General features: G+C 38.6%; 1 protein-coding gene across 1 annotated transcript in view; it reads left to right on the top strand.

Annotated features, from left to right (window-relative positions):
• zfyve16 (zinc finger, FYVE domain containing 16) overlaps positions 1-11,508 on the top strand; it is a 42,033-nt gene extending 30,525 nt beyond the window's left edge. The window contains exons 7-18 of the mRNA XM_006797283.3: positions 1,122-1,338; positions 1,490-1,612; positions 2,307-2,462; positions 2,553-2,777; positions 3,337-3,419; positions 3,773-3,877; positions 4,627-4,777; positions 4,895-4,975; positions 5,063-5,225; positions 5,372-5,477; positions 5,616-5,792; positions 7,376-11,508. Of these exons, the coding sequence (XP_006797346.2) occupies positions 1,122-1,338; positions 1,490-1,612; positions 2,307-2,462; positions 2,553-2,777; positions 3,337-3,419; positions 3,773-3,877; positions 4,627-4,777; positions 4,895-4,975; positions 5,063-5,225; positions 5,372-5,477; positions 5,616-5,792; positions 7,376-7,552 (1,764 nt within the window). The 3' untranslated portion in view covers positions 7,553-11,508. The remainder of the gene's footprint in view (positions 1-1,121; positions 1,339-1,489; positions 1,613-2,306; positions 2,463-2,552; positions 2,778-3,336; positions 3,420-3,772; positions 3,878-4,626; positions 4,778-4,894; positions 4,976-5,062; positions 5,226-5,371; positions 5,478-5,615; positions 5,793-7,375) is intronic.
• Positions 11,509-12,202: the final 694 nt, after the last annotated feature.

The following is a 12,202-nucleotide window of genomic DNA, read 5'->3' as shown; positions in this document are numbered from 1 at the left end:
TATATATTATTTTTAACCCAAGTGACCACCCGGTCAGCTGGTGGGTAACAGGCATCTCCGAAAACATTAGAGCATTATGGAAATATGTGATGTTTTGATGAGTCGAGCAGGTATTTGAAGTTTACACAGCACCATTCTCGCATGAAAATATCTTAAAAGTTTATTTTGTGACCCAGAAAGAGTAATATTTCAAACTCCGTCACTCTGTGTTCCTCCGCCACTGCCTCGTTTGAGTTTTGGACGAAATGGAATCTGGGATATTGCATTTTGTCATTTCGAGCTGACTGGAGACCAGAACAGCCAATCAGATATTTTTGCATCCAAGTCTGTGATTGGCTGGTTTTGTGGCACAAATATAACGGCGTACACAAAGAGTTGAACACGCACGGGCAGAAATGTTGAGAATGCGAGCAACACGTTGAGAGCGCGAGCAACACGTTGAGAGCGCGAGCAACACGTTGAGAGCGCGAGCAACACGTTGAGAGCGCGAGCAACACGTTGAGAGCGCGAGCAACACGTTGAGAGCGCGAGCAACACGTTGAGAGCGCGAGCAACACGTTGAGAGCGCGAGCAACACGTTGAGAGCAGTGGATTTCAGTGTTCAGCAAACACTGAAATACATTTTTTGCACGCAGCAATGAATTTTGTTCGCTCAAATTCAGCTTTTCTTCGCTCAAAATAAATTTCTCCTCAAAATGCAACACTTGCACCTGCAAACTTTTTTTTACTTGCGCTCAAATTTCTTTGTTACGTGCGCTCAGAATAGTGGCACAAAAATAACAGCATACACTCCCAGTGTATTGAACTGCAGCTAAGGTCACTGGCCCTTCTACTCCATATATCCATGTCAAATATCAGGGCCAGAGGTCCTAGAAACTCTTTCATAAATTGAAAACAAGTGCTGCCAGCTGCTGTCCAACATGGTCAAGTTGACGTTCATACAATGATGAGAAACTCTTGAGAAGCAGCTGATTTATGTGCTTCTTGGCAACCTGGCATTTTCTAGTACTGCTACACTAAAATAGACAATTAGATAGACAATAAATAGAAATTAAAAAAAATGGACAATAAAAATTAGTCCATTGACGATGGTATTACATAAAATGACATTCTTATTTCAGCCTGGCTTACCTGGGGCAGAGACCGGAGTTAACAGTGCATCTTCCCCTGAGGCTGCTGTGGCAGCAGAGGTAGTTTGCCGCCCAGTGTCTGGACCCTGGGATTTCGCGTTGCTTTGTGGAATTGGTTCTTCAGTGAACAGGTTTCCCAGTCTGCTGCCAGACAATGAAGACGAGCTGCCTCCACTGCTCATTGCCACTGGAGAGGACCAAGGAGGAGGTGTGTTTTAGACATGAATCTCTTGGTTTATTTTTGCACATCTGGACATCTTATGTCTTTCTGTTGTGCTTGGATCAGAGTGAAATGTAAGTCTCACACTGGCTTTTATCCAAAATACTTTAATAATCGCTCTGCTGTGTTTTCTGTTTAGATGTTTTAGTTGAGGAGAATCCTGCTCCATGTCAGATTCTGCACTTACTAGAAGAAGGCGGACCCCGTCCTCTGACATTCATTCTTAATGCCAACCTGCTAGTCAATGTCAAACTGGTGACATGTAAGTGAAATATGAATAAACAAATATGGAATTATGTAGTATACTAAAGTGTGAAATAACTCAAAACATGTTTTATGTTTTAGATTATTCAAAATAGTCATCCTTTGCTTTGATTACTGTTTTGCACAGTCATGGCATTCTCTCCATGAGCTTCATGAGGTAGTCACCTGAAATGGTTTTATGCAGTCTTGAAGGAGTTCCCAGAGATGCTCAGCACTTGCTGGCCCTTTTTTCTTCACTCTGTGGTCCATCTCATCCCAAACCATCTCCATTGGGTTCAGATCAGGTGACTGTGGAGGCCAAATGAACCTGACAAGGCACACCTTTGAAGTGAAAACCATTTCAGGTGACTACATCATGTAGCTCATTGAGAGAAGACCAAGGATTGGCAGCGCTGTCAACAAAGCAAAGTGTGGCTATTCTCAGGAATGTAAAATATAAAACATATTTAGAGTTATTTATCTTTTTTTAAATTATTTTTTTGCTACATAATTCCAGATATCTTCCGTCATATATTTGATGTCTTTAGTATGTATCTACAATGTAGCAAACAGTAGAAATAAAGAAAAAAACATTGAACAAGAATGTGTGTCCAATCCTTTGACTGGTAGTGTATCTCATATTTCCTCTTTCAAATCTTGTGAATCCTCACATGCCTTCCAATGTATTAACTCTTGTGTGTTTTATCTTCCAGACTCTGGCAGGGAATGCTGGTGTTTTGGCTCTAATGGGCTGCAGGCTCTGGGACAGAAAGAGTTAGTATTTCTGTTGGAGTGTTTGCCTCAAGAAAAAACTCTTCCCAAAGACCTCTTTACCATATATCTCAGCATTTTCCAGGATGCCCAAAAAGGTAATACCTGCCTTCAGCCTGCCTTTGCAACTTTTAATAACTACACCTTTAGCTTATAAAGGATAACATAATCATTATCTTGTGTTACAGGGAGGTTTGTGGAGGAGCTGGATAATGTGACTTTTACAAGTAGTTTCTTGGGCAGTAAGGATCATGCTGGGATGGTATTCTTCTCTCCCACCTGCCAGTCTCTAGACGGCCTCACTCTCCCTTCACAGCCATTCTTGTTTGGCCTGCTCATTCAGAAACTGGAGGTGCCCTGGGCCAAAGTCTTTCCACTGAGACTGCTTTTGCGTCTTGGAGCTGAATACAACTGTATGTAAATCTTTGTTGCTCATGACAACACTGAGTGTTATTTCATATTAAAACATAGTAATCTTAAACTTTGATTTGTTGAAAATGAAAAAAACCTGCTCTTCTGAAACATTATGGTTATTAGTTTATTATTATTGTTAAAATTATTAGTTTCAGCAGTTTGCTGAGTAAATAAAAAATACCCCAGTTCCACCTTCTCATTTGTAAAGAGCTTATTTTACCTTTAACTTTTTGCCAGTATACCTGATAGTAAGTTTAATTTATTTAGATTTTGGACTTTTGGACAAAATTGTATTTGTAAATGGTGATATATTTGTTTATAGATTACGTTTTTTTGTTCATTTCAGTTCAATTCAGTTTTATTTATATAGCTCAAATCACAAAAGCAGTCACACTAACACATTTTATACTGTAAGGTAAACCCCTCTACAAGTTAAATTACTAAACCATTGTAAATTACTGTCTGTAAGCATATAGGCTGTTCTAGGAGAGACACAGGGACAAGTGATACATATTGTGCTTTTATGGTTTATTTACATATAATGTTTTTGTTTTTCAGCGTATCCCACCACACTGATAAGTATCCGTTTTCGGCAGTCAGTGTATCGAGAGACAGGACACACCATTATGAATTTATTGGCTGTAAGTAGTGCAAAATAAGATTTTGCAATAAAGAAAATAAGATTTATTTATAATTGAGAAGCTTGGCAAAATTTTGTTAGAGCTAAAACTACACATAATTCTTAACTCCACTCAAGCCACATTTTAAGTAATGCAGATTTCATGGGTGTCTGGCAGAGTAGTTTTTGATTTTGATGATTGACAGTTTAAAATTAATTTGTTTTATACTGGGCTTTTGGTGAAAGGTTTTTGAACATAAATGTTTTTAGGACAACAGTCATAGACACTTTTGTGATGCTGATTATTGGCAGACTTGAAAAAAATTGATTAGAACACTTTGATGAGTTCAGATTCTATAAACTGTTCTCATCCAGGATCTAAGGAACTACCAGTATAGCCTGTCAGTGGTGGAGGGCCTGAGGATCCACATGGAGATGGGCCACAGCTACATTGACATTCCCAAAAGTAGCTTCAGTGAGGTAAGAGTTCCTTTAATTTTGTAAAATAAACTTGTTCAGATTCTGGTTAGGATTTAGATAAACATTGATAATGCTTGAATATGTCATTTGTCACAGTTGCAACTAAAAAAAGAATAACTTCTCAGGTGTTTTGGTGCCCAAGCTTCATGTACTTGGTTTCAGTAGATGTTGACTTCTTTATTTACAAGTGCTTTGGGTTAATTTTTTGGTAATCAAACTACAAACTACCCCCAAAATTTCTGTAACCTCTAGAAACATATTGGTTTAGAAATTAGGTTTTTGTGGTCGTCCTCTAACTCCCTGCAAAGGATAACTGAAAAGGGTACAAAGTAGATTAAATCAGTTGAATGATCAGTACAATATGTTTTTCTTTACTTTCTTTTGTAAATTTTCCTGCCACATGTTGAGAAATTGTCTTGTACAAACAAGTCAAAGCTACTTAGTTTTATATAGTTGTGTTTTAGGGCCATCGTTGGCAAATAAAAATACGTTTTGGAAGCTGAAGATAGAGGTAGCATTTAGAGGAAAAAAAACCCCTATTAAACCCTTGATAAATTATCTATTAAAGAATGTGTAGTAAGATCTGTTTTGAATGAACAACCAGAAAATGATTCCCTTGTCGTTTTAAAATTCTCTTTACAACAGGCCAAAATCAAACAATGTATGTATGTAAGAATAATAAGTAAATAAAGCAAAAGTTGACACACAGCAGTGTTGTACAGAAATGTATATTTTTCTGTATTTTTCAGGTGCAGAAGGTGATAAATGCATCCAATGAACATGTCATCAGCATTGGAGCAAGATTCAGCTCGGAGGCCGACTCTCACCTGGTCTGTTACCAGAATGAGGAGGGAAATTACCAAACCCAGGCCAACAGCATGCCTGGGAAGTCTCGGACAGGTGAGTATCTTTAGAAATGCTCCATACTCCTGTATTTTTGAAAAATAAAACATTAGAGGCAAGCATTTTGTTGTACCATGCATACATGAACTTCTGGGGGTTTGTGTTTTGTTACAGTCACTGGGGCCAGTTTTGTGGTGTTCAATGGAGCACTTAAAGCCTCCTCAGGTTTCATTGCGAAGTCCAGCATTGTAGAAGGTACTGTGACTGGTTGTTGGCTCTGAAATACTTATGTCCATTCTGTTATTGCTAGGCCAGACTAGTCAATTGTTTTGTTTTTACCAGATGGGTTGATGGTGCAAATCCCTCCAGAGACCATGGAATCTCTTCGCTCTGCCCTCAGGGAGCAGACAAACTTCCACATACCCTGTGGCAAGATTAATGATGAGCAGCTCAGAGAGAATGTGACTGTCCGCTGGGTGGAGTGGAATCCACCTGTCAACACAGGGTAACTGCACGCAATGATTTACTCCATGTGTGTATGTGTTTGCCAATGCCGGTATTTGATCATATTTTAACTAAAACACGATGCAGTTTAAATCTCTGGGAAAACAGTACTTTCTAATGTGACCCTGTGAATTTGTATTCCTGCAGCAAAACTAGTGGAGTTGATGGAAGATCCCTAGATGGAGTGTGTAGTGTGAGGATGCAACAAGACACTGAGTTTGAGTCAGACAATCGGCTGATTACATGCACTGAGGTAATTTTTCCTTATTTCACATCAAATTGTTTGCTCCTATCTGACACCTTCTGTGAACTGAATGAGGTTTCCATTCTGAGTTCTAAAGCCATCTAAAAGTCGTGATGTGTGCATGACCTGAACTGTATTTCTGTTCAGGTATTCTACCAGCTGAAGTCTCCAGACTGCAACCTGGCATCTGTCTTATCGTCCTGCAGTGTTTTTCAGAAGGAAATAGCGTTGGCAACCTGCAGCGCTCTCACTCCTCACCTCGCCGTTCTCACTTCCAGCGGCATCAACTCACTCTCACTGTGTGTCTCGACACAGGCTGACATGGTAAACGAGCAGTGTTTCAGGTTAATATTGTAAAACCTTTTTAAGACCATTCTGCATTAGCAGAGTGGTCTTACAAGGTATTGAAAATGCAGATGCAACAATAGTGATGTATTAATGATGACTGACTGTATTTAAAAATCACACACTAGTATCACCACTCTAATGGTCATTTTTGAATTCTCTCTCTCTCTCTTGTGTTTTGAGTTTAACCATATGTGTGCGTGTGTGTATATGTGTGTGTGCGTGTGTGTATGTATGTATATATATATATATATGTGTGTATATATATATATATATATATATATATATATATAAATAACAGGGTAACTGCACACAATGATTTACTCCATGTGTGTATGTGTTTGCCAAAATTCACCGAACCGTGAATTTTGTGTATTGTTGCACCCCTAGTATATGTGTGTGTGTGTGTGTGTGTGTGTATGTATATATTAGGGGTGCAACGATACTCGTATCGATATTGAACCGTTCGATACAGTGCTTTTGGTTCGGTACGCATATGTATCGAACAATACAACATTTTTAATTTATTTTATCAACTTTCCTTCTGACGATGCTGTCTGTGTTGAGCGCTCAGTGGATCTGCGCTCAACAGTGCAGCCTAGGCGGAGTAGTCGAACGCAGATTCACTGAGCGCAGGGCAAGCTAGCGAGACAGAAGTTAAGCTCTCGTTGCAACATGGCAAATTGAACCTCCCCCACCCTCATTCAAATCTGGCGTTTGGAACTATTTTGGTTTTCATGTGACGTATGACCCTGAAGGTAAGCGCGTCATGGACAAAAGTAAAATAGTATGTTGGCTGTGCCACGCAATGCTCAACTTGTGGGAACTAGTGCGTTAGCACGGTTAGCTTGTTAACGCGTTGACGCCGTCCAGCCCCACGCACGGGGCGATCCGTGGTAACTCGTTAACGGAGATTTGCCGCGTTATGGCGTTAATGTCATTTTAACGACATTAACGCTGACAGCACTAGTGGGAACACAACGAATATGACTGCACATTTACGTCGACATCATCCTAGTGCAAAGACAAGTGGAAGCAGACAAAAACAACAAGCACACATACTACAAACTTTACCCGAGTCATTTAGACAGCCTTTAGCACATGATTCTCCTTATGGGGACCTGATATGTTTAATATGCTCCTGAGAGTATAGCCCAGAAGAAGCGTATAGTTTAGCTTTTATTTTGGAAAGAGCCATTTCTCTGTAATAAACTCTTTTCCAAAGATGAGTGATTTCTCGATCAGATAGATTTTTTTTTAAAATTATTATTTCGTTGTTTCAGCAACATTAAATTTAAAAACTGTACTTTTGAGTTAAAATATATATTTATAATTTTAATAAATGACAAATTAAAAAGGCATGAACATTTTTTTGTATCGATAAAAGTATCGAACCGAACTGTGAATTTTGTGTATCGTTGCGCCCCTAATAATAGGTTTTGGGAAGTTTTTTTGACCACAGTAATCGTGAAGTGAACATCTGGTATTGTGACAGCCCTATTTGGATTTATTGTGTTAAGCACTTAAAGCTTTTTGAATATTTCTTTACTGTTTTTTCTCAGGTGGAGTACCAGGCTGGCTCCAAAGGCAGTCTTCTCCCACAGCGCTACATGAATGAGATGGACAGCGCTCTGATCCCTGTCATCCATGGGGAGAGTGCAAGTGTGCCACAGACTGCCATGGACATGGAGTTCATGTTCTATATCACACATGCCATTGAATGTGCATGTAGACCATGACACACTCAAAGTTTTGGAGGCAAAAAAACAAAGCTGCAGCTTCAGGCAGGATGCTCGTTCCCAGCTGGAGCAGCAGCCACCCACACAGGAAGAAAAACATTTCCACCCTGAGGTTTGTGATTTAGAGGGATCAATGATTGGATGATGGTCTTCTGTTAAGAAGCCATTGTACTTTTGAGTGTTTCATGTTCACCAAAGCTGCTTTAATACAAGAAGCCAAACACTAAACAAGAAATATGACAACATGACCAAAAGCAACCAAACTATTCAAAGCGCTTTCCTCTGCTCTGCCTTCCAGACTCCCTGCTGGCCTCCGTCAGTGTGGAGTACCTCAGTGAATGTTTCCTACAGACAATATGGAAATGGCTCTCATTATTTTTACATTAAAAGTAGGGACATTAATGAGCGTAGACAGGTGATCAGGTGCTACTGTAGAGCTACTTGACATACATAGTTGGCTTGTTCTAAATGCAGACATCACAGGGCTCACTTTCTCTCAAGGTACTATGCTTTCATTTGACATGATGGTTGTGATGATACTGCACAGGAAAACAATGGGCCTTCTGCAGGAAACCTCTTTGTAACTATGTCCTAGGGCTGGGCTGATGAATGATATTTGATTTAAATTCCAAGTTTGCCTTTTAATGATAATTTATAAAAACTAAACCAAACTTCATTACAGTGCACTTCTCTAAAGGACACCTATCCACGTGCCCAGAGTTTCTCCCGGTTTAACTCAACTCAAGCTAAGAAAAGTAGAGTGTTTGATCAACAAGGTCTATCTACAGGGAGGATTAACAATCGCCTTTATGTCTATATTGCTCAGGGTCTGTTTTTTTTTTTCTTTTTCTCAATTGAGTCTGCTTTCTGCAACAAGTAACAGTTGGATAGCAGAGGCTTCAGCTCTCTTCCACTCACAATGTAACTGCTATGCAGGTCTCTTGGTGCACACACATCCACTGCTGCTCCCTGCCCCGTTTGCAGCAACAATCTCCCAACCAGCATGGCATGGACCAGTGATGCTAATTTTAGCTTTATGTTAAAAACAACTCCCAATTATTTCCCAGCTGCCTACTAAAACACTCTGGTACTCTCACGACTCTCCCCTTTTTTCATTTATATATTTGTTTTTCATTTAAATTATATTTGACATTATATCCACTGTTAACAATTATTGAGTTTTTACATAAAGTGTGTTCATTTTGTGTGACAGAATCATTGGTTTAATTGACATCTAGACCTGTCATGCTTTGTTACTTGTTCTGCTTTATTTATTGTCAGTTAAGTGTTACACAACAACTAATCGTTGATGCACAACAACCTAACAAGCTGACAGTGAATAACGTGTACAAGTTATGTCAGACTTTAAAGAAAAACGACAGCCATTATGACAAAAAATCCAATGAAGATGTATCCAAGTCAAAGAAACACATTCCAATGTGGATAAAAGCAGAGACTGTGCACTACATTAAACGACAGGTCTAGAATATACATGAATTTCACACAACAAAAGTGCAGGATGCGACTCATTCAGGGGAGGCAGCCTCACCAGTGCAAACTGTTAGCCCAACTGAGCTGCCCAGATGTTTGGCCGTGTCTAGATGACACTTCGTAATCCTCTCAGCTGAAAGCATCTGAAAAACATTTCTCTGAGCCCTGATTGTACAACAGCAGCAATAATCAAGGATTTATTTATTCTGTCAATTATAATTCGTAATTATAAGGCCACACTTTCCTTACAAGCAATGAGAGTGATGGAAACAAACCTGTGGGAGTGAGTCTTTCCTGCATGAGGCCCAGTGTGTGTGTCAGTAACATAGCTGAAGTTTGCGTCTGGAACTTTACAAATGTTTTTTATATTCCTAAAAAGTGAACATATGACAGGTATATTTTGGCAGGATTAAGAGTGTTGCCCTACTGACCTTGATGAAACTACAGAACTATTTGTATAATAGTATTACAACTGGTGGAGGTGAGGGGTTAAAATATTCTCTTGTAGTTGAATTTGTCTTTCTTGGTGAGTAGCTGACGTTAAAGCTGCTCATTACTGAGCTTGCAGGTGTAGCTCTTCTCAGAGCTTTAGTTTCCATCATCCTGCTGGCACCAAAATTGATCCAATAGTATGTTTGTCTTAAAATGTTTCCATTATTATTTGATCATCCATCTTCACACTGAGGTTTCATTTCACACTGAGATCTTACAAAAGAAAAGATGATGTCAATCCCGACAGTATTTCTCAGAAGGAGGTGTAAATTTAACAAAGAGGATGCTATATTAATTGTACACACTCTGCTTCTGGATTAAAATGTCCAGTCAGGGGAGTTAAAACAAAAAATCCCCTCCTGTTTTTCACAGAGAAGCTCTTTCAGTGTTGATGACTTCTTGCCAGATCAAACACAAAATACTAATGATTATTTTCCCCTTTAAGATGTTTTACGTTATCTGCTTCAGTCTCAGTTAAATGTTGTTTTTGCACAGCTAATGAGAACTCTTTCATTCAGTTCATCTCACAACTTTTACTAGTTATTTAAAAAAATGAAGATGATTCTTTCAGATGAGAAGATTGATTGCACTATTATCAAGTCACTAACACAGATTGTATATAAACGATGGAATTGGCCACAGTAATGTCACCAGTTATGTGGGACTGAAGGTGCCTGTTTTTATTGTGAGCATTGTAGTGTTTTTGAATTGGATGTGAGGCGTGATGGATGGATCAGACTGAAACTATTGCTATTCAGTTTGGTCGCCTCCTGTTGGCCATTTATAAAAATTCAGAGTTAAAGCTCTTCCACATTGGCTCCACTTTACAAGCCCAAAGGCTACCTCTATCTTTTATATAGTCTATGTTCACGAATTAGCTTAGCTTAGTTCAGTGTGATGGGTAGAAACGGGTAAAACTGTGTAGCCTGGCCTCATTCAGCCTTCAAGAACCATCAAAGCTTACAAATTATTCTGTATATTTTGTTTGATGTTTAGAAAGAAGGATGAAAGCCACTGGAGTTAATTGAGTTAATTGGTGGTTGGTTTTTAGTCTGTTTACATGGATAGAGCAGCTAATTGTCTTTACCAGCTAACATCAGATTTAATGGCTGCCATTGACTGACACATTCAGTGACAGGTAACAGTAGCAGTGACACACTCAAGTATTGTCACCTTAATTCTGTGCCGACTACAAGATGCTGAAACAACTGGTTATTTTGTTCTAATGAAGACTTTGGTTTCTGTTGCAGAAAAGGCAGAACAATAACATTTTAATTATCAGCCAAATTATTATTTTTAAGTGTTGTTATTGGCCCAACTTTTCAGAGCTAATTCTCTATTGACCATTTCTTTTAAGATAAATAATTCCTATGCTTGGTCTCAATTTTGTTCATAATATTAGTTCACTTCATGTAGTACTAAAACTACTACTACATACTGACTTGCCTAGTATGTAATTTTGGACTGATTAATTCTCAAATGGACATGTCACGTTCTGCTCTTAAATGAAATGCCATTCTGAATGTTGGACTCCGGTTGTCCCGTGATCTACTGCATGTCCTAAACTTGTTCTGCCTCTGACCACCCATATGGACAATTTGCTGTCTGCTGCTCTTAGCTAGTAAGCTAGCAAAGCCACTATCATCAGTGCTGATGATTACAGCCTCCTGCTGGCTGAATCTTGTTTGGTGGTCCTTTTCTATCATTCAAGTAGCCAAGAACTGAGACACGACGGTGGTTTCCAGTCTAAATTCAAGTCTCATCTAGCAGCTTTGTGGCTTTAGTTTAAAATTAACACACAAATATAAGCGTGGTATCAATCTTCTCATCCAGGTTTTGTGCAGAAGGACAAAAAAAGCTAATTTCCTCAGTTTATTGATTGGAGTAGGAGCTGTTTTGTACTGGGTTCATATTTTAGCATTATTTAATGTCTTTATAACAGCTTTAGGCACTTTATAAATATCAGTGTGCTGATGTGTTAGAAAAAAAAAAAGGTTTGGTTTGACAGATGCCTGAAGGCAATCTGGCAAACCAAACCTTTTTTTTTTTTTTTTGGTAATGATATTTCTGGATCCAAACCGGCAGTTATCTCTTATGAGTCGGAATAATAAATGCTCCTGAAACTCAGAGTACACAGAGGTTATGTCCCTGTAAAGTGCATTCACTTTTGTGTCCACTGTTTGTAGCAGTGTTTTGCAGCCTCCATTTGTCTAAAGCTAGGTCTGAGTTTGTTTGTTTTCTTTCTTTCTTTTTTTTTTTTAGGGCAAAGTGCATTGTGTCACATCTCATCTCACTTTTCAGTCAGGACTTTTTTCCCAAATGTATAGATGATATCCTGTATACATAGAGATTGTATCAAACCTTGTGCATTTTTTAAATATTAAAAGTTATTTTTGAAATGTTGGTATAAAAGAAAAAAAAGTTAATATTTTTGATAGAAGGTTGGCTACATTAATTCTGCAGTTTGTGTAGCAAGCTGTTTGAGAGGAGAAACAAATCAAGAAATGAATTAATTGTTAGAAGGTGGAAATATCTAATCTCAAAATACATGAAGCGCTTTCGTTTGACATGAATGTTTTTGGTAAAAATCTGAATACTGAGCTTAGTTATGAACTCTTCTGCAAGTCGTGCTCTAATTCTTAGCAACAACTGGGTTATTATGAATAC

The sequence above is a fragment of the Neolamprologus brichardi genome, chromosome 7 (assembly GCF_056152115.1).
Source record: "Neolamprologus brichardi isolate AB-2024 chromosome 7, ASM5615211v1, whole genome shotgun sequence".
Taxonomy (NCBI): Eukaryota; Metazoa; Chordata; class Actinopteri; order Cichliformes; family Cichlidae; genus Neolamprologus; species Neolamprologus brichardi.
Note: the sequence above shows the minus strand (reverse complement) of the source record. Positions and strands in the feature narration are given on the sequence as shown.